The sequence below is a fragment of the Drosophila willistoni genome (assembly GCF_018902025.1).
Source record: "Drosophila willistoni isolate 14030-0811.24 chromosome XL unlocalized genomic scaffold, UCI_dwil_1.1 Seg141, whole genome shotgun sequence".
Taxonomy (NCBI): Eukaryota; Metazoa; Arthropoda; class Insecta; order Diptera; family Drosophilidae; genus Drosophila; species Drosophila willistoni.
The window spans coordinates 4,105,177-4,131,432 of NW_025814052.1; the positions used below are offsets into that span (position 1 = coordinate 4,105,177).

Sequence of the window (26,256 nt, forward strand, 5' to 3'; positions counted from 1 at the left end):
ATTTTTCACGTTGCCAGAAATTACTAATAAATAAGTATTGCCACATCGTTCGAAGTGACCAGACTCGATAGTTCTGCGATTGGCGATTTGGCTGCATAAATACTGGGAAGTTAACGTATTGCTGGAAAGTAGGGATGTTAAAATAGTAAAATAAATATTGCATATTTGGGGGGCACCAGGATCAGGATCGGGAGCAGATGGAGCAGCCAGGAATCCGTGTGACGACGGCGTCATCAGGAAAACCAACACCAGCAGTGACGCAAGGCAAACGGAAGGACTCTGGCCAGCTGACACGCGATGATTTTGATGGTGGACCTGTCAGCATTGATGAGATTGAGATGGGCTTGTTTTTGGGTAACTTAGGAAATGACAAATGAGACTAGCGTTCACTCCTGTATTCACTTCTAGGCAACCTGACGGCAGCAACTCACACGGAGACATTAAAGTCGTTCAAGATTACACACATCCTGACACTGGACTCGGTGCCACTGCCTCAACACATTGTGGAGGCCAGTTTTCTAACCACCAAATATGTGCAGAGTGAGCCAAGCAAATACTTAAGGCAGTAGACAATGGTCCATCAAATGATTTATGTAGTTGCAGGGACTTTTTTCTTTTTACAGATTCATTAGATTTACTTAAGACCAGTTGCCTTTGCTTATTTTCAAAAGAAAAGAATAAGAAGTAGTCCTTAATCTGATCAAAGATTCGTTACCTTTGTTTACCAACAGTTGCCGACATGCCACGTGCAGACATTCTGCAGCATCTGGAGGCCTGCGTGGAATTTATCACTTCGGCCCTGGACCAGCAGGGTAATGTCCTGGTGCATTGGTGAGTGGTTGCTCCTGAAACGAATGAAACATTTTAAATAAATTGTTTTCCTAGCTATTTCGGTGTGAGTCGGAGTTCCTCTGCGGTGATTGCCTATATGATGAAACGCCATAATCTGGACTTTCAGGCTGCCTTTGAACTGGTGCGGTCAAAGCGACGCTTTGTCCAGCCCAATGCTGGATTTGTTACCCAGCTAAAGCTATACCGACGCATGGGCTGCAAAATTGATGCCAGCTGTCAGCGCTACAAGATGCATCGCCTTCGTTTGGCCGGCGAGCAGATGCGTAAGGCGAAGATACTGCCCCAGGGCTTTCATAGTGTTGTGAATCCCGATCCAGATATAACCCGCGAGAATCCAGAGCCCAATGTATTTCGTTGTCGTCAATGTCGCCGCGTCCTTGCCACCAAATCGCATGTTCTCGAGCATAAACCGCGCGACCGACCAGTGGAAGAGCGAGTGATCGTACCAGCACCAGGACCACCACCGCCGCCACCAACGTCCGCAGCGCAATGCCGCATAGAACAATTGTCTGAGCGTCTGCGGCAAGCCTCTTTGGGCTCACCCGGTCAAGAGGATGGCCCTGCGGCAGCAACAAATTGTCGTCGAATATTGTTTGTGGAGCCCATTGCCTGGATGAATCGTATCATGCACAATGAACAGGGTCGCCTCTACTGCCCCAAGTGTGAAAAGAAGCTGGGCAACTTCAGTTGGGTCAATGCTTGTCAGTGTCCGTGTGGCGAGACAATGACGCCGGCATTCTATTTAATACCCTCAAAAGTGGAGCTATCCAAGACAGTGCAAAATGTTCAAACAACTGTCTAACCCATCTTTAAAGGGGGGAGAGAGAGGTGGCAGAATACTTTAAAGCGATATTTTGCGTCTTGCATTTTGCGAATCAATAGTTAAAATTCCAATTTAATAATTAACTAGTTAGCCAATGAAATTTCGCAAATAAGTTTTTGTCTCAACCGCTCCAAAATGTGAATTCGAGACGATAATGTAATTGAATACCAAATCCAATTTGGATTCCACCTTTACTATTTATATACATACGGATATTTACGCTGTTGTTCCATTTATGCATTGCTTAGTCTTTTTGGTTAATTGTACGAATATATTTATTGTTTGCATAGTAAATTTTTAGCCACTTATGAAGCCAGACTTGATAACGTTTTTTTGGAAACATATTTTACATACATACATAAGTATGAAATAAGCTGAATATCCACATTTTCGTTGACAATATATTAGAAATGGAAAACCCAACAAAAAAAAAAAAAAAACTTCAAGAGATTAAAAGTTAAACAAAAATTTAAAGCTATAAATGTTGTTGCATGTGTTTCAACAAACCTTTGATGTCAGCCATATAATACTTAACTTACCTAACTCTAGTATACACACTTATACATATATTTAATATATCATAGGGGTGCTAGTTGCATAAATGTTTGTTGAATATTGAATAATGTTAAGCCAACGGCGTCCCATCCACTTATTTACACTACACATACAAATTTTGAATGCTAATTTCAAGTTTACGCTTCCTAGAAGGATGCAAAAGGAGGAATTACTTTTGTTTTCACAGTTCTTCCACAGCAAAATAAGATAATAATTTGATTAGATGGCCAAAATATTAAAAATCTTTTAAAAGATTTCAACACAGCCGGTACACCGATTTGAAATCGAAAGTCATAAACATTACTAGACAAACTGTTACACCTGTTTAATCATTAATTTCAATCGTTTGTGTCCGCGGGGAACGTTTTGTTTGGTTAAGAAATACATATAGGAATTTAAAAACGGTTTCATTTAACCGATACGGAATTGATTATTGGACTCTGGACATGAGTGTGCCCTCCCTAACCCCCCACACCCAACTTCCCACATCGATTTGCTTCTTTGATCTACTTACTTTCAACATGTAACTAATATATTTGAAGGTGACATATGAAAATCATATTATGAATGTACAACTCTGTATACATATACTATGTAAATTGTAATAAAATTCAAGAAAGTTTGAGATTCTTTTTGTCAGCATAAAAAATGCTGCGAGAATTTTTATTGAAGATGGCTGGGTCGGCTCTGGGCCAATGGCGTTCAATGAGGAGCATGAGTAAAGGACAAGCCAGAGGTCGTGAGATGGCTGCCTTTGACTTTGACATGACCATTCTGGATAGAGATTCAGATATGGCAGTTGGGCAGCTATTACCATCAACGGAACGCACTGCCGAATTGTTCGACCTGATACCAAAATGTGGTTGGATTGCCTTCATTCAGCATGTCCTGCAGATGCTGCATCAAAAGTATGGCATAGACGCAGTGGCGGTGGGTCGCCATATACGCAGCCTGCCGCCAGTTCCGGGAATTCTACGTCTAATACGCCAATTGGCTGGACATCACAGCAATATGGACTTATTTATAGTCAGCGATTCGAATTGTTTTTTCATCAGCGAATGGCTCGAGGCACATGGAGTGGATCATCTGTTTGCTGGCATCTATGCCAATCCGGCCAGCATTGCGGCAGATGGTCAATTAATTGTCTCCCCCTATGAGGAGCAGAATCGTTGCGAACTCTGTCCGGTAAATCTCTGCAAGGGTCGTATCCTAGATGAGCTCATTTCTATGGGTAATTACAAGCGTGTCCTCTACATTGGCGATGGAAGCAACGATCTCTGTGCCGTGCAACATTTACGGGCCAATGACATAGCCTGCATACGACGCGGATACGAATTGCACAAGAAACTGACTGAAAATGTGCATCATCGTCCTCAATTGAGTTGTGGTCACATTGTTACCTGGCGCAATGGTCACGATTTGTATGAGCAATTGCCAAAATAAACAAAGAGGGGAGCGGGCGGGAATAATTATTAATGCTGCTGTTTTATTTTCGACTTAAAAATAAATGTTCTTCTGTTTTGTGTATACATATAGTTAATAATATTAGATTTATTTAACTTAATCGAAAAGGTCTTAAGCATTAAATTCCATGGAAAAGTAGAGTAGAACCTTTTTCTTTGTTTCTTTTTTTTTTTTAATCTGTTTTTTGTTTTTACTTATTCAGTGTTGTTTTCTTAGTTGTGTTATTTTTGCATTTCGTTCTTACTTTCTTATTCTGTTATGTTTAGGTTTTGTTTCTGTATCTGCTGGTTAAGTAGACTTTATGCTTAAGGCTAAATGTTCTTCTCGGTATCCTTTGTATATCTTTATATATATATATATATATATTATTATATATTCTTTATCCATCGCTTTATTGCTGATGCTGCGGCGGTATCAGAATATCTCTTAACTAAAAAAATCTTATTTCCACACATACATAACATATCATTATATTGTAACTTTATATAGTAGTTTTTACTTGTAAATTGTGCTTAAACATAATGTGTGTGTGTGTGAGTGAGTGTGTGTGTGTGTAGGTGTCTGTATGGATGTATCTGTGGGGGTGTGGTGTGTGTGTTTATGTGGGTTATCATAAATTACATTGTATAATACATTTCGCTTAAATGTAAGAAAAAAATGTAGTACAGAAGACACTACTTTAGCTTTTTTTTTGTTTTTTGCTTCTTTTCCTTTTTATAGGCTAAATATCTAATGCTCGATCGAACTTCATTACAGTTTATGATCTCCACATATTGATTCGAACATAACACGACAGTATTTCCATGTGAACGCAGCTAAAAGCATAATTGTCGGATGTACGAAAAATACATACAAAAAAAAAAAAAAATATTACAATCATAATATTATTAACAATAAAATATTACATTATATATATATTTGTATATATAGATGTATATGTATATACGTATTTGTGTGGATGTGTTTTTTTTTAAATTATAATTATTCTTTGAAAACGGTCTTTAATGTTTAAGCACGAACACACAACAGCATGACAAAAGACAGAGATAAGGACAATCATAAACAGTCATACTAAAGGACTTATAAGACTCACATGCACACACACGCACACGCATACACATACACAGATAGAACAATAATGAAACCGAAAGTAAATATAATAGTAAAGCCAAGGGGACTAAATATATATAAATATAGATACGCTGCTTAGATCCGTCGATGTGCTAACTAAAATGCATTGAATGAACTTCTTTTGTTTGCTTTTTACCCCTCCTCCTCTGTGCGAGTTTGTGTGTGTGTCTGTATGTGTGTGGTTGTGTGTGTGTGAATTGCTGAACTTATTTCATTAATTAAAATAAAAAAAAAAAGAATTGAAATTGTTCTGGTTCGCTTGGGTTTGTTTGTCATGTTTCAGTATAACATAATCAAAAAATAATTAATAAAATATATTTCATAAAAAAAAAATGTAAATGTTCATTCTTTAATACTATGCAAGTTTGTGTGTGTGTGTGTGTGTTTGTGTGAGTGATGGGAGAGGGGTAAAAAGGTTTTTCTTTTTTGGCTACTTGGGGGTTGGTTCAAGCGGCGTCCGGCGCTTACTATAAATCCGTTAAAGTGCGCTTGGCACAGTAACGTATAACCCCCACTCAGGCAACTACCGGAGGCGGTGCTATGCCAATTGCTGTCGATGACGAAGATGTTGTCGTTGTTGACGTTGTTGTTGTTGCTGCTGCTGCTGATGATGATGATGAAAATGTGGAGGCATTGCTGGCGTCAACTGTATTTGTTGGCGCCGTTGTTGTTGTTATTGTTGCTGCTGCTGCTAAAGGAGCAACACCAGCAACAATATCATTATCATCAGTTACATCGGGATGCCTACTGAATGTGCTGCATTGCATTGTGGCTATCATTTGCCGTCGACCTCCACTGACAATTGCTGGTATGATTGTGTTATTGCTGTTGCTGCCGCTGCTATTGCTGGTGATCGTACCCGTGCTGTTGTTGTTGTTGTTGTTGTTGCTGCTGCTGGTGGTGTTGGTATTTATGTTGCTGCTGTTAGTGATGTTAATTGTCGTGCAATTATTGTCAGTAGTAGCCAGTAATTTGGGACTGGGACTACTACTTGGACTGGGACTGGTATAGGTTTGTGTATCTAAATCCATGCAGGTGACAGGTGTTGTGGCAACAGCAGCACCAGCACCAGCTGGGACAGGTGATGCCGCCGACGCTGCTGTTCCTGCTCCTGCTGTTGGTGTTGTTGTTGTCGTTGGTGTCGTTGCTGCTGCTGTTACTGGAGATTGACGTTTTGGTGGCTTGGCTCGTGCACAGGGCACACATAACATTGAACAATGTTCACGCAATTGTGTTATATGATCAATGCGATACTCATTGATCCATTTAACCTTTTTATGTTTCACCGTCTTGCCACCACCAGGTGAGTTGCTGTTGCCGTTGTTGTTGGTATTATTGTTGTTATTATTGGCGTTTCCAGGCAGGCCCTCGGGTCGAGTGGCACCACATCGCATACACATGCAACAGCGTTCGCAACTCCAGCGGCCTAAACAAAAAAGAGAGACAAAAACAATGCATTAGTGTTAACTATCACAGTGGCTCCCCTCTCTTGTTTTTCTACTTACCGTCCGGCACCGTCTTAACGCCAAGGCAGTAAATGTGATAGCCACGATCGCATTGCTCACAGTAAAGCATTTTGCCTTCCTTCTGTCTTCTGCGACATTTAATGCAACATTTGCATTCGGCGCACTGCCAATTATAGTTTCTCACCCGACCCAGCATACGTTGCGGCATCTCAATGCAGCTGGGATGTACTGTGGAAATGAATTGTACAAATATTTTAATAAAAAAGGACTTCTCCTCTGTCATAAATATGACTTACCATTACGCCGACAGCTGTAGCAACGGATAAAAGCCTCCGGCATATTACGGGCATTTCGATGCTGATTTCGTAGACAAACGCCACAATTTGAGCCATGGCTAAGCCGGGAATTGTTCTGTGGACGCTGCTGCTGCTCGTTGTCGCTACTGGCCACACTAGAGGCGCCGCCGCCATCGGTTGAGCTGCAGCAGCTTGAGTCGCTATCGCTATCATTGTCGGTGTCCTGTAAGTGGATGAGATTTTAATGTGTGTCCCCCTCTTTTGAAAAGACATTCGCAACTTACCGTATCACTACTGGAACTGCTGCTGGCACTTCCTTCGCTACTACTACTGTGGCCAGATGAGAAGGAGTTTGTGGAGGAGGCCGATGAGGTGCTGGAATTACTGGCTGTACGCGTCCTAATAGGCTGCTGTCGCAACGCTCTGCGACTGTGTCGCTTGAGGGGTTTGCTATTTCTTATGCTACTGCTGGATTCAGCCGCTGTTGGTTCCTCCTCCACAAAGTTATTGCTACTGGTGCTGCTGCTTGCCGATTCTTTAATGCGCTGCAATAGCTGAGCCTGCAGTAGCTGCTGTACCGTCTCCGGTTTATCCAATGCTGTGTCCAAGGGATAAGCTCTGTACCGAGAAGAAACAATTGCTTTAATTGCCACCAAAAGATAGTGCTGTAATATTATTACTCACCTCAGCTCACAGGGTAACAGCTTGCGATAGGGTAAACAGAATTGATCTGGCACCACAGTTAATGGATACGCATAATCTGCATCTCGGAAGGCCGCATCAAAGACACGTGGCACCAACATCTCTGGTGGTTCCGGCATATTTTCTGCTTGGGCAGCTGATCGGACTGCATTCACCACAGAGCGCTGCAGTCGTGTCGATGTTGGCGCTGTTCTAGGCAACGGTTGATTCATGGTGAATGTCTGCAGATCTAAGCAAGCAAGACGCTCCTCTTTGCGGCTGTTTACAAAAGAAAAGAAGAGTAAATGGGTGAATAAGAATAAATCGGATGTTGTTAAGTGTCCAAAATACTTACGTTCTATTGAAGTACACATTCCATTTACTGGCAGCCAACATGGCCCGATCTCTGGCTTGGAGTCCCCGTCCATTAGCAACACTCAGTCCTAATGCCTTTTGCTTTTGTTCAATTTCACGCAAATGCTTTTGCCTTATGTACTCCTTGTAGCCTTCATATTTGTCATAGAAATCTGCATACATGATATCCAAAATATCCGATGCCCATACTGCTGTGATACCCAAATCGCACATTTTCTCACTAACGAGACCCTTTTCCTGTAGCCAATTTCGCTCCTCCATATCGACAGCACGTCGCGGCAGATCCGGATATTTTCGCTTAAAGCTCGTAATACCCAAATATAGGGCCACCTGCTCCTGGATCATAAACGTATCACGATTTTTGGACGGGCAACAACCTTTGGGCGGCGGCCAATCGTATTCAGCTATGCTGGCAGCCACAAATTCAGTTCTAAAAATTCAATTCAGAAGATTAGATGATATTTCATATTATTGTATAACTTTCGAAACTTACTCATCGGATACACAAATTTCCATTTTCTTTTTCTTTGGACGTTTTAGAGCTGATGATCCCAGTATGGTATCAACAGATTGACCCTGATTTGAATCCATCAAGCTGATATTACTCACTAGCGATGATTGTGACTCCTCATTATTGAGAAAATCTTGCTGCGGTTGTCTGCGATAAAAAAAAACATAATATTAGGATTTTGGCTTATAGATTTAATTGAATTAAATTACTTTTGAGGTGTTAATGGCGGTTCCATTAAGCTGGCCATTGATTGATTACTGTTGTTCAAATCGGCACTCATGCGCGTATCCTCCTCAAAGACTTGCGGCGACTAGATGGAATTAAAGTAAGAAGAAAAAATTAATGAAAATAACGGTATACGATATAAACAGTACAAAATTGTTAGTTAAAGCATTTTTTTCAACATCTTACCAACATAATTATTATAAAAGTATAAGAAGGCGTAAAAAGATGAATACTATCAGCCTAAAAAACAGCTGGTGCAGTTCTCGTTATCATTGACGTCACACACGTTTAAATACATATGTATGTAGCTGAGTAACAGGCCCCTGCGCATTGCACTATCATCCCCCACCCCCTTGGGCAAAACCAATAGACCTGAGATATGCTTAACATAAACATACATACATATGTACATTTACATTTAATTTATTAATTACTTTCTATTTTCTCCACCACCCCCACCCACATCCTCAATACCTAACGCACAATTCCCCCCACCCGGCCCCTCTTTTTTGTTCTAGAGGATATGCAATTTTCCAAGTAAATATTTCATTTGGATTTTTGTGCAATATGCATACGGCATTGCCATCCTTCATAAAAAAAATAAAAGAGAACGAGCAGAGAGAGAGAGAGAGAGAAAGTGAGAGAGGGCGCAGCGACGCCAACAGCAAATTTAGCAGCGGCAGCAGCAGCAGGTGTGGTGAAGTTGAACAACAACTGCACAACTACACTCTTAATAAATGCAAGCTAACACACACACGCACACCAACACTTTCACATACATACATGAAATTTCAGCTGATTAAAATCACAGGTGAAGCCCAAAAACAACACGACAAAGCTGCAGCAGCAAATGATGTTTCTCTGCTTGTAATGGCAGCGGCAGCGGCGGCTGCGGCTTGTTTGTTGCCACTGCAGTTACTTGGCCACAATGTTATATGTGCAAACATATGTACATACATACATATGTATGTGTGTGTGTATATATTTATATATATTTTTGTAATTGTATATATACATGTGCATGTTTGTGCTTGAATGTATGCGCATTTGCATTAGGCAGTTGGCAATGAATGCAACTTAACCCCCAACCACCCTCTTGATTTTAATTACCACATGCTTTCTATGTGTAAGTGACTATCTGTGTGTGTGTTTGTGTGTAGGGAAACATTTACGTAACAAAACATAAACACAAGTTGCAAATTGTAGAAAATGCAAAAAAAGAAACACACACACATACAAATAGAAAGAATGGGATAGTAAACACATACTAATTGGCAAAGAAACAGGAATACCCCCTATTTCTATCTCTATCTTATTCGTCATGACTCTCTTTCTCTCTTACTCACTCACTCTTTTGCTTATACAGACGCACTTAATAATGTCCACACACCACGTGCTTGTTTAGGCCAAACCATTAACCGATAGCATATGGAGGAACACGGAGGATGCAAGGAATTTTCAGTTCCCTCTCTATCTATTTCTATCTCTTTCTCTCTAAGCAATGTTTAACGGAATATGCTCGACTGGTAAGTGGGTTAATCATAAACAAATCTCTATTTGACACTTACCGGACTAAATAATCCTTTAAGCCTCTCCGGGTCAGGTGTATGCTTTAGACCGCCTACACAACGCGGCCTACTCATGGCAATTGCCTTGGCCACAGCGCTGGCTCCACGACTCATGCGAGGAGCACGAGGCTGTTGTACCCCGGCAGCGTTATTCGAACCGCGGGCCGCCGAAGAGGATCCACCACTATTACTACTGCGAGCGCCGCCGCCTCTAGAGCCACGTCCACGTCCTCTGCCACGTGTGGGTGTGCCGCTGCCACTGGTGAGGGTAGCACCCATTGAGAGTGGATTCGTAGACGGCGATTCATCTGGAAAAGCGAGGGGGGATTAGCATACTACTATGACAACAATTTCAATTATTTGTATATCTCACCTCCAGAATTATCGAGGGTGCTATTGTAAGTATCCTCGTCATGGGAATCCGGTTGACTACCAGCGCCACTGCCTCCGCTAATGCTGGCTGAGGAGCGCGGCGAGCGCAACTGTTGGGTGGCCATGATTGAGGAGAAATCGTTGGGCTGGAATATAACATCTGGCAATGGGTCCGATGATGATAATATGGTTGTAGGTGGCAGCATTGAGCTACTGCTGCCACTGCCGCCGCCGACTACCAGCATCTGATTGGGACCACCAATGCCACTGCCAGCCACACCCGAAGAGGTAGACGAACTAGACGAGCAGGTGGTTAAATCAATTTGGGCGGACAAGGCATAAGACGGCATATTGTTGTTGTTGATATTATTATTGGTTTCCGTTTCCCCACCAACACCAGCACCAAACTGTGCCAGGGACACAGCCGCCTGCTGAGGAGGAGGAGGAGGCTGTTGCTGCTGATTGGCCTTAAGGTGGTTACCCTGTCTCTTCCTTCCACCACCAGTAGTTGATTTACCCGTAGACGGAACTTGAGGCTGTGGTGTCTGGGTGCGACGAGTTGCTCTCAATGGACGTTGATCAACTATAGTTAAATGATCCTGTTCAGCGGGGCCAACAGCTTGTCCACCGATGCCACCGCCGCCAGCGCCCCCGGATGTTTCATCCGGTTGATCGACTCCACTGATCATATCAATAGCCAGACGCTTGCGTAACAATTGTACTCGACGCGATTTGACCGCACTGCTTGCTGCTGCATCTTCTACTCCGCCACCTGCGATTGGAGTGGTTGTTGCGGGACTGTTGCTCCTTATTGCTTGGGGATTCCTTTTCGGTCGACCGCGCCGTTTGCCTGTCCCTGTTACCGGCGTAGCCGTTAAGGAGACGGAGATGGCATTGTTAATGGGTGATGCGGCTATTAATGGCGTTGCAGCTTCTGTCGCTATGGATGGCGGCGGCTTTTCACCGCTGCAGCCTTCCATGGAGCCATTCGTATTGGCATGTAGCAATTGCAGTTGACAATCAGTTTCGTTTAAATGTTGTTGGTGCTGCTGCTGCTGCTGTTGTTGTTGTTGCTGCTGCATCGCCGCTGAGGACGGGAAGAGCGTATCCTCTAGCTCGGAATTGAGTATCTTCTCATGCTTTTGCTTGCGGGATCGATGAGAGGGCGTCGTCTGTGCTTGGGAAACTGATGTTCCTCCTGGTGTTGTCTGAGAAGGCGGTGGCTGGTTACTCTCGCTGTGGCAATTTTGCGTATACTGATCATTCTCATCATTGTCCAATCGACGCTGTTTAATGGGAGGCATCTGCAAGAATACAGTTTGAAATTAATCATTAGGATCTTTGGGTTATTTGTTTCGCTTTAGCTTTATTACTTACACCACTGGGAGATTCATTGGCCTGGCTGTTGCTGCTGCTGCTTATGCGCTTCAAATGATGTTCATTATTGTTATCGACCACCTCGTCGTCCTCCAATGGATTGTCTAGCTTAACATGATTGTTTAATTGCTGCTCATCATCCTCTTCTTCCTCCAGTTCCTCATCCTCTATGTGATTGAGATGATGTGGACTACCTTCGGGTGTGTCCAATATCTCAATGGCCTCAATAATGGGCATGGGCAGGGGCAGGGGCAGGGCATTTGGAGCAGGCACCAAAGGTGGCATTGGAGGAGGTGGCTCAATTTTATTGTTGTTGCTGCTGCTGTTGCTGTTTCCTCCATTGGCCAAGAGTCGTTCGGTTAATTGTGGATATTTGCTAGCAGCGGAGGAGAAACTTTTCGGTGGAGCAGTTAACTGGCTAAGCAAAATGTTGGATTCGCCTCCAGTTTCCTTTGCTCTGGCCTCCAATGGGTGCATGGGGTGTTGGGGATGACGCAACTGGTGATGCAGCTGCTGATCCTGGTGATGATGTGGCGATGAACTTGGTGACGGTGAAGGCGATGACGTCAAGTCCACCACTAGATGATCTTCTTTAGACACTTTACCATTACTGGCAACAGCCGGTGTTCCTCCTCCCGTTCCTGCCGCTGCCGCTGCTGCCACCAGGGGTGGCAAATTGTGAAACATTTGTGGATCATGATCTTTGGAAAGGGATTCATCAATGTCCATGTCATCAGAATTACGACGCAATTCATCTGCATCGGAAAAGCCACAAAACTCTTGACTGTTACTATTCGATTCCTGACCATTTGTTATGGGAGTCCGCGTCGTGTTGGTTGTGGCTGTGGCGATGGTAGTGGCCAATTTGGAGGGTGGAGTGGCCGGCAATTTATCCTCAAGAACAGCACGAACCTTGTGCTTGGGTGAGCATAAATTCTTAATGGTTAATTTGGGTAAAGGTTGCTGCTGTTCCTCCAATTCAATTGACTTGGTCTTAATAGTCAACTTGGGTATGCTCTGGGCATTATTGAGATCATGTGTCATGATCACAGTGTGAAGATGCTGCTGCTGCTGTTCCTGTTGACCTGCTCCTCCTCCTGCTGTCGTTTTAATCGTCAACTTTGGTATCTGCTGCTGTTGTTGATCCTCATTGGTATTGCTTGTGGTGATGCAACTACTCCCAGCTATTGTTGTCTTGATCATTAACTTGGGCACTGTTGGCATTTCGGATAACGATGACGAACACGAGGATGATGATGATGATGACGACGACGAGGACGACGAGGATGAAGAAGCGCCGGATGCTGAGGCAGGCGAAAGGCTTGACACCTTGACCATTGGCTTCTGCGCTGATGCTGAAGATTGAGTCGCCGCCGTCGCAGCTGGGGCAGCAACAGGTGGACTTAAACTGTTGCAGTTATTTGCCGTCGCCGTTGGTATTGTTGTTGCTGTTGTTGTAGAAGAGGAGGAGGATGTGGCGTTCGCATTGGAGGCGGATGAATTTTCGGGCATTTTAATTGTTAACTTGGGTACAACGCTTCCCACTCGCTCCTCATTGGCAGCCCGTATCGTTAGCTTTGGCACAATGTGCGGTGTGCTGAGTGGATTGAGAGGAGGTGGTCGTTTTGTTCTCGTTATGGAGGAGGAGGCTTCATCCTCTGCACAAGAGGAGGAACAGGATGAGGCATCCACGTCGGATATGGCCACGCTCACGCCCACCCCACTGCTAGGCAACTGAATGCGCAATGGTTCCACACGCCGCTCATCCTGACACTGGCCACGATCTTGGCCAGCAGCATTCGATGATGATTGAGATTCATTTGTTGGCTGCTGCTGCTGTTTGGATAGCTTCAATATGATCTTATTGTGTATGGGTGAGGGATGGGGATTAGCCGTTGAACCTCCACTCTCGCCGCCGCCGCCGCCGCCGCTCCTCTCCTCGCCGCCACCGTTCACAACATCGACGGCTGTGGCAGCCATTTCTGCAGCTTCACCTCCCGATAGCGATGATGAAGTCGATGATGATGATGAGGACGATAATATTGATAATGCTGATGATGACGATGAGGATGGTCCTCCAGTTGCTTCTGATTGCTCTGCTCCAAGTCGATTTTGGGCATTGTCGTCACTCAATGGCAACGACAACAGCTCCAACTGTGAGGGAGGAGGCAGCGGCGGTGGCGGTGATGCTGTTGTGCTGGTTATTTGACCAGGCTGTTGATGTTGCAGGTGGCGATGGTGGTGGTGGTGATGGTGCTCCTCCTCCTCTTCCTCCTCTTCCTGATCGAGCTCGGCCAGCTCTTGCGACTGTTCTTCCTGTTGACGCTGATGTTGCTGCTGCTGTTGCTGTGCCGGCGATGATGTCGAGCTCACACGTTGTTCTTCCTCACTGGGTGGAGCAATAATGGTGGTGCTGTTGGTGGCCGCCAATTTAAGGCGACTCGATGATGTTCCTGTTGCTGCTGCTCCCGATCCTGTTCCAGATGACGATGTCGCTGCTACCAACTGCTGTTGACGTAAATCATTCATTGCTGCTCTATCCAATCTTCCAATTGCCGCATGCCTGTTGGGATAACAAAGAGAGAGAGAAAGAGGTGAGTGAGGTGAGTGTGAGAAGATGTGAGTTGGAGTTGGCTTTGATTTGTTGTACTTATAAATATCAGTATATATCTCCTCCCTTCCAGACAAATATCAGAATCAACAACCAAAAAATAATCTGTCGTGATTTTCTGTTTTTGTTTTAATCATCTAGATTTTTTTTTCGCCTATTCAAAATTTATATTCAATTTGCAGAATAAGGGAAACGAACGATGCTGATTACATCAACAATATTTGCTCCATTATGGTATCCATTGCGATATCAGTGGGGATTGCTACGATCACTATCATCCGGAATGCAAGTAAGTGAAGAGGAGGAATGAGGAGAAGGGACGACGACTAACATTCATCCTTTGGTTTTTTTTTGCAGGTGCCGGGCACAAATCTAGTTCTAGTTCCATCCACCGGCAGGAGCCGTTTTAAAGGATATTGGATATTGGCTATTGCTGGTGCTTGGTTGGTCATACGTTTGGTCAGTTCTGATTTTAAAGAAGCAATGGGGGAGATGCTAACGGATATAATTGATAGACAAATCTCTTATAAAGAAGTTAAGAACGAGCAAGAGAAGATAAGAACAAAGCTGCATCATCATCACCACGAGAAGGAGGACCAAGAGGATCAGCAGAACGTGACTACAACAATACATGAGGAGGAGGAGGTATCATCATCGAGTGTGGAAAACTACAGTAGCACTTATAATGATGATAGTGGTGAGGAGAAGGTTTTTTATTGGCGGCGACTGCCTGGTGGACGAAAGCCAACGTTCAGTTTTACGGCCAAGGAATTGGACTTTTTGCTACAATTGCCTCTAAGTGTGGACTGCAACGATAGTCAAATCTCAGATAGCGACGAGGAAGTGGAGGAGGAGGACGAGGAGCATGGTGATGAAGAAGAATCGGTATCTTCCGAATCTACAGAGAGCACAGAAACTGATACAGAGAATGAGGATGATCATCAATATATAGAAACATCTACTCCATTGCAATTATCGCAAGAACAGGATTCAGAAACAGAGTCATATGATGGGGATCAATATCAGGATTATGACTTCTCGTCGCAAGAGACTGAAGATGATGCTGGCTCCACTTAAGCGGAGAGAAGCCAACAATTGCCCAAGCAGAGAAACAGGATAAAAAGAAGGGGTGCAATGATGTCTTTACTTCCCCCTCCTGCTCCTCCTCCACACACTCACACAAACACAAACAGAGAAACTTAATATTTGTATACACAAAACGAGGAGAAGCTAAAAACCCAATGAAGGGAGAAACGACCTCACACACAAACAAACACACACACGCACATGGGCACGCGTATTCTAATAAATTCTATGTAAAATTTTCTTTTTTTTTACTCACAAAATAAAATTTCAAAACCAATTCAATATTCCATTTCATTTGCCGGCAACAAAAACTCTACTACCGAGAAAATAAAAGAAAAATATATAAAAAAAAAAAAAAACGAGATGAGAAAAAATGCCGCGCAAACTCTAGAAGAAACAACAACATTTAATAAATAAGCGTTGGAAACATGCGCGCACAGCTGTCAACGAGAGGGAGGGAAAGAGAGAGAGAGAGTGGATGAGGGAAGAGATGGGGTAGGCGGTTAGGGGAATTTTTTTATTTTTTTTCTTTTTATTTTATTTGTATGTGTGTTGGCAACACTAAGCCCATACGAAACTAAACTCAACACACTATAAAAAATTCACCACATTCGTTGTTGCTTTTGCTGCTGTCGCCGCCGCCGCCACCGCCGCCACTGCATGGAGAAAATACATATACACACACACTCACACAATATACGTGCACACTGCACACACACACACACGCGCACACAATTACACATGTATAAAAGCATACATATGTGCATGCATACAGAGATTTGAAAACGCAACTTGCAAATGATGGGGGTTGGGGGAGGGAAAAAAACAACTTATGTTTTAGAAGAATTTATTCTATTACATTCATGCACACACACTTTGGAGCAGCAGCGCCAAAGATAAAAGACGCCGAAAACCTAGCCCAACAACAACAACAATAAATAACAGCAGCGCAGCATAGCGCTGAAAAACTCACCATGCGGCAAAATCGTCGTCGTTGTCGTCGTCTCGGGTCAGTGTAGTCAGACAAAAGAAGATGGAGTTGTAGTGGTAGTAGTTGCTGCTGTAGTTGTAATTGAGCGCCTTAAATTATTATGTGGCGGCATTTGAAAATTTGTAAAATTGCTTCAATTTTTAGCTGACAAATATTGAAACACAACATATTTTATTTCAATTCGTCGTCGTTTTTCTTTTGTTGAACTGACGACTGTAGCGCGCTACACGCTCAAACTCATACACACAAGCATAGGCACACACACAACACACACACACAACCGCACGCACACACACACAAACAAGCACACAAACACAGTACGCTCGTTTGTCCCACTTTCCGTGTATTGGTTTCGTTTCGTACACTTTTCCACGCACTTTTCGATTTGGTTTTATTTCAAAATAGTTATTAATGTTGGCAAAATAAAAATGTGATTTATTAACTATTTACCGCTTGCTATTGCACGTATACATACGCAAGTATTGGTCTCGGCGCGCAACGAACGGGTTTTTTTACGAATTCATTTTATCAAAAAAAAAAAATGCTCTGCATTAGAGCTGGGAATCTATCGATAATGGCCCCATTCGATATGTTCGATGTTCCGACAGCAAAAAATTCGATACTATCGATAATATAGTTTTTTTTAAGACTTTTTATTTGTTAACAAGTAATAATTTATAAAAAATAACAGTTCTATCTTAGGCAACTTTAAAATATTTGACATTTTTAATAGGGACTTATTAACTTAAAATTACACAATTTCACTCCGATAGGTTTTTGTAAACTATGTATTAAAAAAAACCTCAAAGGTTCACTTTTATAAAAAACTCTCAAAACAAAACAAATTAAGAAGTAATAAACAAATATATTATTCTATCCATGCCTTTCTTGCAAAAACAGACAGTTACAAAATTCGATACCTCGATACCACAAGACATCGATAGGTGTCTTTCTGGTATTTTTCGAAAATGATAACTTTGCTCCGATAACGTCGATTACGATAACTTTGCTACGAGAATGTTGATAACTTAACTTAATTTTATCGATTAATTACGTATCGGAAGTAACACAAATAATCGACATTCAAATCTTTGTATAAAAAATACTATTATTATTCACATGTTAGTAAAATAGAAATAATATTATCTAGTTCAACTCCAATAAGTAAAAAAAAAGTCAATTGCCATTGGGAGTAATCTGCTGAGTAGAACCCATTTATTAAAAACTTCATTTTGTCGCATTTGGCTCTGGCAATTACAACATTTATTTAGCTATAATTTTTTTTATATATTTTTTTTGTTTTTTTGTCATAACATTTTTGTGGCGTGTATGTGTGTGTGTGTTTTACAGAATGTATGTATGTTTTTGTCTATGTAAGTCTTACAATTAGCTCAAAAAGAGTCACGGCATTTACACTGAGTTGTTGTAAGTATTTTCTTAAATTTTCTTTTTCATTATTGTTGTAGCTTTTGCTATCAAAATCGGTTTGTCGAACACACAAAAAGAAAAACAAAACAAACCAAATAACGAAAAATGGAAATTCCGCAACTACAAGAACAGGGAGCACAGGTCGAACAAGGTCTGAAACTCGGTAAGACCGAAGTTTTTTTGTTTTGTTTTTTTTTTGCTGTTTTTTTTTCGCATAAAGATTGATTTGATTTTCGGTTTGGGTTGTGTTTTTTTTTTTTTTTGCTGTGAATCTCAATTATTAGAGCACGGCACAAAAACACATAGAAATATTTGTAGTTTTAGCAAAATATACATATACACACATATATATATATATGGATCGTACAATTTACACTTAGATATATACATATATACACATATATATATGTATGTATTTCCAAGTATATATATATATATATATATAATATATACTTGTAAATATATATACATATACACACATAAATATATATATATATACCTATATATATATATACCTATAGTCAGTATATTTCAATTTGTATATTGTAAATATTTGTAGGTATTTATGAACTATTTCTTTTGACGTTGATTTTTTTTGTTTGCTTGTTCTGTTTAATTTTTATTTATTTTCTTTTTGTTTAGTTTTTTTTGGGTTTTTTACATTTATTACATTGAAAATGGATTTAATTTTCTTGTCATTCTTTAATATTAGGTAATTAATTGTTTTGTTTACACAGTGAAAACGCTTAAATTGAGGTTTTTGTTTTTTGTTTTAACGCTCTTTTCTGTTTTGTTATTGTTTTTGTAGTTGTAGTTGGTTAAGTTCTTTAAGCAATATAACAGTTTGTTGAACATTTAAAGTGAAACCCTTTTCGAAAATGCTGCAGTTTACAATTTTACATTTAACGATAAGAACTTTGTATGCCCTGCTAAAAATTTTGCTTTTCTTTACATCCTTTTTATATACATGTGTCTCTACTCCCTCACTCTCTCGCAGTCTTTCTCTCTCTCTCTCTCTCTCTTGCTCTTGCCGATCGCCATTGAAAGCTACAAACAAATGTAAAATGCTGTGCGAGAGAGACGACAATATCGCTGCTGAAAGCTAGTATGTGAGAAAAGAGAGAGACAGAGTAACTTTCTTAGATTTTTCTGCTTAACTTGAAGGATATAAGTATTTGTTGGTTTTTGATTATTGTTTGAATTTACTCATTTATTTATGTTGGTTTTTTTTTTGTCTGCTTTCGATATGCTACAAGTTTTTCACCGCTGCCATGATATTTTAAAGAAAATTGTCTATGGAAAACTTTTTGCATCTTTTCTGGTGAAGCTTTATGAAAATAGAACTGCAACTCAGTCAGCAAATGTATAGGTGGTTTATGATGCATTTTGTTTTCTGCTTTTTTCTGTTACTTTTTGTACACATTTAGGTATTGTTTAACATTTTTTTTTTGTTTTTTTTTTCGGGGTTTTTGCATTTGGTAACATTTATTTAACATTTTTTCGTTTTTACTTTTTTGTTTTATATATTACTCGGTCTTTTTTTTATTTTGGTTTTTGAATATCTTTTTGTATAATTACACAGTTAATGGTAGGTATTATGTATGTATGGTATATATGTATAGGTATATATCTGCATATATGTATGTAAGTATGTATTTTTTTTTTGGTATGTATGTATGTATATAATGATAGCCTGTTTTTAGGCGTCTTTTCACCCACTAGGCAAGCCAATGGTTTTGCTTTCCATTATGTAACTTTAAATTGTTGGTACTAATTTAACATAAAACAAAAAACTTAAAATAATAATATACATATACATATAATTAAAACAAAAGAAAACTAACTAACTTTGCAGCCAATTCAAACGGTTGGTTTTTTGGGTTGCATTTGTTTATAAACATTTAAATACATTTTGGTTTTATTTTTTTTTTGTCATATAAGTTTTTTAGTTTTTCTCTTTGTTATTTTTTTTCACATTTTCTTTCTCTTTGTTGTTTTATTTCCATTTGTTGTAGATCAGAGTTTTGCACATTGTTCCATAACATATTTTCCTTTTCATTAAATACAAAAAAAAAATTTATTTTTGTTTTTATTATTATTTATATTTTTTTTTTTGTTAAGTCTTTGTTTTACATCAGTAAGCGTTTCTTTTTTTTTTTGTATTTTTTTTTTGTTTTTGTTTTTGTTTTTTTTTTAGTTTCTTATATGCCTTTTTTTTGTTATACCGAATGTTGTGGATATCAAAAATCGAATGCCACAGATTCCTTAGATTCTCCTAAAAACTAGTTACATACATAGGTAATACTTGGTAGAAAATGTTTGTTATATTATGGGTTTCTTATATTTTTGTTTTCTTTTTGGTTTCTTCTCTCTTTTGCTTATGTCTTGCGGGGTGAATGTAAGAGTTAACAATGTCAGTTTCGATTTGGATATAGTTGGAGGTTGGTGCCTTTTGGGAATTTCGGGGGAGGGGCTCAACTTATGTCATCCATCCATTATAATATATTTTCGAGCGGTGGGTTAGAGTCAAGATTCATACACACACACACACACACACAAACACACGGAGGTCAATGTAAAGACAATCGGATTATTGATATACTTAATATTTCTCAGTCAGTCAGTGAATTAATTTAAACTAAATAGTGGTTAAACAATTGCGGCTATACATTTAAAGTTTGGTTTTTGGGGGGTTCACCCAAAGCAAAAAATTGTTGTGATTCGGTGGAGATTTCATTGACGGAAGTAATAGAAATAAACATGAATAAGTATATATGTACTCCTGTAGCCTTTTGCTATATGTATGTAGATCTAATGTCCTCACACACACACACACACACACACACACACTCACGTACGTAGTACTCTTTTTAATGCCCGTTGTCCGTTCATGAATTCATGGTTTAGTTGATTAGTAGCGACGAGCATTACCGCTACTTCCGCTGGCACAGCCACCATCCCCGCTACTTCCGCTCGCCCCATCGGCTGCCCAACGTTTCCGACGTGCCTCTTTGGCTGCCTGCATTTGGGCCGCCACTCGACTAGTGCTTGGTGCCGTATCAAAGCTGGCATATAGTTCAACTTCTTCATCGGTGGCATCACGTTGCAGTTGTTGTTGTTGTTGTTGTTGCTGTTGCAGCTGTTGTTGTTGCTGTTGTTGTTGCTGCAGCTGCTGCTGCTCAAGTGCAGCAGCTAATGTGGCCATTGCATATGCTCGACCATCCACAATGCCCGTTGTACTGGCAGTGGGTGTTAGCATATCGCTTGTATCCAATTGATGGGCAATGTCGGTGGCGGCCTGCAGCTGATCCAAATCGAAACTCACATTCTTACTGTCTCATCCACCCCGATGGACCTGCACAGTAGCCTCGGCGGACTCTTGCTGTCGCAACTGCTGACGATACGCATCCAGCTCGGGCATACGATATGTACCCAAATTCACCTGCACCATGAGCGTCTCCATGATGCGTTCGTTTTTCATGGATTTGGATGGCAGAACCACAGTTAGCAGCTCACTGGGTGAGATGCGGCACAAATTTAGATCACGCGTTAAACGCTCCATAATGCATTCAAATTCGAATTGTGTATCCTTATTCGGATGGTTCTTCAATTTGGCCACCTTGTGCTGTGCCCAGGCGAGCATTGCCTCAAATTTTCGTATTTCGGGCGTCTGCAGCTCACGGCACATGATCATCTGGACCATGGACTCGGACAGATTCAGAAATTCGGGGCACTTGAATAGAGCATGAGCCTTGCTTTCCACGAACGAGAGTATCATGTTGACCAGCTCGGATGCGGATGTGTAACGCCAGTAGTAGTTCTCCAGCGAGATAAGCATCGGGCAAACGACCTCGATGCGTAGAAATTGCTTGCAATGATGAAAACACGCCTGCAGCAGCTCCGGCAGATCGTAATGTTCGGCGGCACAGAGTAATCCTGTAATCGGAATATCAAAAAGTATCATATCACACACATCTATCTCACATGTATCGAACTTTCAATTTACCTGGTATGGAGACACAGGTAAGTGGACAAGTGCCAGTATGCAGATAATCGAGCAGCACACGAAATGTATCCGGATCAAATTCAATGATATTGAATTCCGTTTGAGCCAATTTGGCACGATCCACCTTTTGGGCATCGGCGCACACTGAGAGGCGGGGTACGGCCAATTGGTTATTTCCTGGTTTATCCTTGTCCTTGTCCTTGCTATCTCGGTCTAGAGGTTTTAGGTTTTTGGATTCGGTTTTTTGGTAGTTTTGTGTTTATTTCAGGGACAGGTAGACGTGTTTTGTTTGCGTTTTTTGTGTGTATGTTGTTGTTGTTTGTTTTTGTTATTGAATAAAAATTGTTTTTTTTGTTGGTAATTTGGTATGCGGTTTTTGTGGTATTCGAATAAAGCAAACCAAAAAACAAAAACAAAAAAAAACCAAACCAATAGAGAAAAAATCATAAACAAAGTGAATACCAAAAACCAAACAAAAAATATTAAAAAAAAAAATTTATATATATGGACCAGAAATGAGGGATGAGAGAGATGGCGAAAAAAATTATGTTTTTTTTTTTTAGTTTCATATGTTTTATCATTAGAAAAAACGAGATATATTTAATAGTGAATAAAAATAATTCGATAGACAGATAGACAGATAGATAGAGAGATAGATAGATATCGATACAGTGTGGTGAAATGAGGTGAATAATTTTTGCATGGTGCATTAAAACCAGAATTTTCAAGGTACAAATATATTATGCCAATTTATTAAGAATTAAAATATGCAAAAACCATTTAATTATGAGAAAAATCAATAGAAAACGTCCAGAGGTATTTAATACAATGAATCAATTAGTTACATAATAAGAAGAAGAGAAGTATAAGAAAAGGATATTATGACGAAGAAGAAGAAGAATAAGAAGAAGACGAAATACATTTGCCAAACATTTTGAACAGAAAACGGAATTTTGAATTCGAACACGAAATGAGAAGACAAAATGAACGAATAGCAACAAAACACAATCATACCACAAGCCACACACACATCCCAGACACACACACATCCCACACACACATACATCCCAGACACACACCCACACACACACAGAGAATAGAGAGGCCATTTGATTTAGTTTCAATCGGATTGTATGTATAGTATTTTGTTTTTCAATATAGATTTACGAGGAGGTGAAGCGTGCGTTGCAATAATTGGCAAGTTATTGATATTAAGTAGTAGTTAGTAGTAATAGTAGTAGTAGTAAAAGTGACGCAGTGATTGATTAAGAGTTGCAATACATTCGATTCGGGTATTAGTAGTTTTAGTGGTGGTGATGGAGGTGAATGGTAGTTAGTATCGCAGAAGGATCGAAGATTACGTTGTCGTAGTAGGTACGTATATATAAATATTTTATATATATAAATTAATTCAAAAACGCAAGTGAGATTTTTTATATATTTTTTCGTTTTTTTGGATAAAGAATTGAGATGGAAAGACAAAAAAAAAAAAAAAGAAGGAAGAAAAAGAAAGAACACGCATCGATATTGTTGCATTGCCATAAGTGAAAACTCTTACTCGAACAATCTGTGGACGATATCCATTTCTTTTTATCATCTGGATTCAATTGATTCGTATTCTTATTGCGTATGGATCGTCCCCAGCCAGCTGTGATGGTACCCAAACGGGAGAAGGCACGCTTAACCATCGGCGATGATGGCACACTCTTTGGCCGTATTGAATCCGAGTCGGGTACGGTTAAATAATTGTTACTTTTCGGCTTTTGATTCTGTGGCGAGACAAGTGATGGTGCGGGTCGAGCAAAAATCTCGGCAACTGGTATTTGCGGTGAACCGAAACCAGTTTGAATGCCATACAACATTTCCTGCAAAGAGAGAAAATGTTTTTAGGTTTACTTAATGTTTACGATTAGAGATGTTTACCTGAAAGACACGACTTCGTACGCCCAAGATGGCGCGTACACCAATAAAACGTGCCTTCTGCTTGGACTGACCCACCAGGAAAACAACATCAAAGAGATGGGCATTTGTCAGGCACGATGGTTCGTCGTTTAAAAATACACGGGTAAAGTCTTTCGCCAACTGATCATAGTCCTCGAATTGATCTCGCACCGAGTCCAACAGCGGTGATGATGGTCGCATATGGCCTATATATAATTGACAAAAGAACGTTCAGAATAATGATTTGAGCTTAATTAAATACATATGTTAACTATAATACATGCATTAAAATGTTAAATATATAAAGAAACGCAATCATGCCAAACATTAGCGAAACCAATTTTTTCTTTGGTCTTGCATGAACAAAACATTTTGATCCTAACATATGGAAAATATCGTTCACACACATGACAAGAGACTTTACACACACATATGTACATATATGCGTTTAAGGATACCATTCATTTTTCTTTTTCTTTTTGTCACCGTCCACTCCTTTCACTTCCTCGTTTACATCTTCTTCTACTTCTTAACTGCATTACTGTTCTTATGCATTTTGATTAAAATTTATCTAGCTAACAGGAGCAAGAAAATAGAATGTGAAATAGAGAGAGGGTGCGTGGGGATGATGTGTGATGATGAAAAACTTATTGCAGCATACACTTGACGAAACAACGTAGCCCAAAAAAGTAGGCAACACATTTTCCATAAAATTTCTTATTCCTACTTTAAATTGAATCCCATAAGCATTTAAAAAAAAAAAACCGTTTGATTGAAAAGTCCTAAGTGAATATTAATGAACAAAAGTAATAGAAAAGGCAAAAAAAAAAAGACGAGTTTATTTCAAACTTTAAATTGCTAAAGGAAATGTTATAGTTCTCTATGTGCACTTAGATTTATTCTAATCGATATTGAGTGCAAATATTATAAACTACATGAAATGAAATTAACTCTGGATAAGAAAGAGCCCAAGTCCCCTCATCATCTCCTTGCCTTGCCTAGCAATAATAATTTGCATGATTTTAATATGCATACTTAGTTTTCTTTGAATTGAGTTGGCAATATTAAGTCCACAGGGGGACGACTACTTCGATTGCCAATAGTTTTCATCTGTCTAGGTGTGCACGAGTGTCTGTGTGTGTGTGTGTGTGTGTGTGTGTGTGTGTGTGGAGGTGTGTGCGGGCATGTGGGTGTCCCGTGTGCTCAGGGTATGAGCATGAATAAATCAAATTAGATTTACGTTGTCTAATGCAACAAATAGCAACAAATAAATAACAAGAAATCTAAACAAATCACAACAACAACAACAAGAATAACAACAACAAAACCAACGGACATGGTGTGGGATAGAAGACACACACACACACACACACACCCACACATACATAAAAGATTTCGCCATGACAGATAAAATAATAGAAGCATGTATAATATTTCTCCTGGTATTTTCGTCTTTTTTTTTGTATTTTTTTTTAGCTGGACAACATAAGAATGAGAGACAAGAGATGTTGAATGGAGGAGACACCAAAACAGATTGTCTATGCCAAAATGTTAGGGATGGGTAGAGGTGGTAGGGGGACAAACTGGTGGCAAGGTGGTTGGTGGGATATACGAAATGCTTAAAGCACAGACTGCACACTTCCGGTAACTACAAACACTGCCGGATGTGTTAATGGCGGAAACGGAAGTGTCGGTATATGGATGTGTGTGTGTGTGTATCTCTCTCTCTCACTTTTCTATCCCCGTGTGTGTGTGTGTGTGTGTGATTCATTTGGGCGGGCTGATACAGTAACCATAACCTGCAGAGCAGTGACAAACGATTAATCATATATGTTAATACAAGAAAAAAAAAATGGAATATAAAGCATATAAAAGTTTCCCAAAATCTCAAGACTCAAATATCTACTTTATATGCTAAAAGAACTGACTTACAGATACCCTATACAGGCAACGTCTCGCCATTTAATAAACGTTTGATTAGCAATTGAGAAATTAATCATTAGTTTTAATTTTGATACCATACTAAATGTTTCTTAGTGTTGCTTTTTCTTTTCACACTTGGTTACAGGGTTTCCATAAAGTTATGTTTCGGAAACCTCTTTATACTAGAAGTTTGAAAAGGTTTTAGGAACCCAAGAATAATGGCAAATCTACTGATGTTTGAAATTGGCTTCCAAAAAGTAGGCAATTAAAAAATGAATTTTTTCGAAACTATAAATTCCTCTTGGTATGTAGATATTGTGGCTTAAATAACGGTATTTCACCTACGGGACATTTGAAAATTTTCTCTGTTTTTACAAAAGTGAGTTCTTTGACCGCCTTTTACATATTTTTGGGAGCAATTTCCGCTTCATTTCGAAAGGAAAAGTCTTGCTATTTATGTATCTTTTGGTGTAAACAAATGGCGTCTCTTTTGTTGTAAGTGTAAGTGTGATTTAAATTTGGCTTAGGACTCGAAAATGTTTCAATGAGACATTAGGGTATGGCTTTTCAAATA

General features: G+C 40.1%; 5 protein-coding genes across 7 annotated transcripts in view; 3 read left to right on the forward strand and 2 right to left on the reverse strand.

The window, feature by feature from the left end:
- The first annotated feature begins 102 nt into the window (after window positions 1-102).
- On the forward strand, window positions 103-1,993 carry LOC6648785 (dual specificity protein phosphatase MPK-4). The gene is made up of 4 exons (XM_002071282.4): window positions 103-354; window positions 409-540; window positions 732-831; window positions 886-1,993. Exons 1-4 carry the CDS (start codon window positions 198-200, stop codon window positions 1,652-1,654), a joined length of 1,158 nt encoding a protein of 385 aa, XP_002071318.1. The 5' UTR covers window positions 103-197; the 3' UTR covers window positions 1,655-1,993.
- Window positions 1,994-2,878: 885 nt separating this feature from the next.
- LOC6648786 (pyridoxal phosphate phosphatase PHOSPHO2) lies at window positions 2,879-3,765 on the forward strand. Its single transcript, XM_002071283.3, has one exon. It carries the CDS (start codon window positions 2,879-2,881, stop codon window positions 3,671-3,673), a length of 795 nt encoding a protein of 264 aa, XP_002071319.2. The 3' UTR covers window positions 3,674-3,765.
- A 1,299-nt stretch (window positions 3,766-5,064) lies between these two features.
- On the reverse strand, window positions 5,065-16,922 carry LOC6648787 (supporter of activation of yellow protein). Its single transcript, XM_023179277.2, has 12 exons — window positions 16,367-16,922; window positions 11,697-14,259; window positions 10,321-11,623; window positions 9,948-10,255; window positions 8,364-8,464; window positions 8,137-8,301; window positions 7,624-8,073; window positions 7,272-7,547; window positions 6,872-7,205; window positions 6,588-6,810; window positions 6,331-6,519; window positions 5,065-6,251 (listed from the first exon to the last, which is right to left on the reverse strand). The coding sequence occupies exons 2-12, from the start codon at window positions 14,223-14,225 to the stop codon at window positions 5,341-5,343; spliced, it is 6,789 nt and encodes a 2,262-aa protein (XP_023035045.1). The 5' UTR covers window positions 14,226-14,259; window positions 16,367-16,922; the 3' UTR covers window positions 5,065-5,340.
- Window positions 14,436-15,670, forward strand: LOC111519294 (bifunctional lysine-specific demethylase and histidyl-hydroxylase NO66-like). Its single transcript, XM_023179286.2, has 2 exons — window positions 14,436-14,596; window positions 14,665-15,670. The coding sequence occupies exons 1-2, from the start codon at window positions 14,507-14,509 to the stop codon at window positions 15,382-15,384; spliced, it is 810 nt and encodes a 269-aa protein (XP_023035054.1). The 5' UTR covers window positions 14,436-14,506; the 3' UTR covers window positions 15,385-15,670.
- Window positions 16,923-21,077: 4,155 nt separating the features above from the next.
- The window catches only part of LOC6648789, a 47,216-nt gene continuing 42,037 nt past the window's right edge, over window positions 21,078-26,256 (reverse strand). For 2 of the 3 annotated variants that reach the window (XM_023179281.2, XM_023179283.2), the window contains 4 exons: window positions 23,742-23,965; window positions 23,377-23,683; window positions 21,819-22,031; window positions 21,078-21,748 (listed from right to left, as the gene is read on the reverse strand). In XM_023179281.2, coding sequence (XP_023035049.1) covers window positions 21,150-21,748; window positions 21,819-22,031; window positions 23,377-23,683; window positions 23,742-23,965 — 1,343 coding nt within the window. In that variant the 3' untranslated portion in view covers window positions 21,078-21,149. The remainder of the gene's footprint in view (window positions 21,749-21,818; window positions 22,032-23,376; window positions 23,684-23,741; window positions 23,966-26,256) is intronic. The other variant, XM_023179282.2, reaches the window with a different exon arrangement.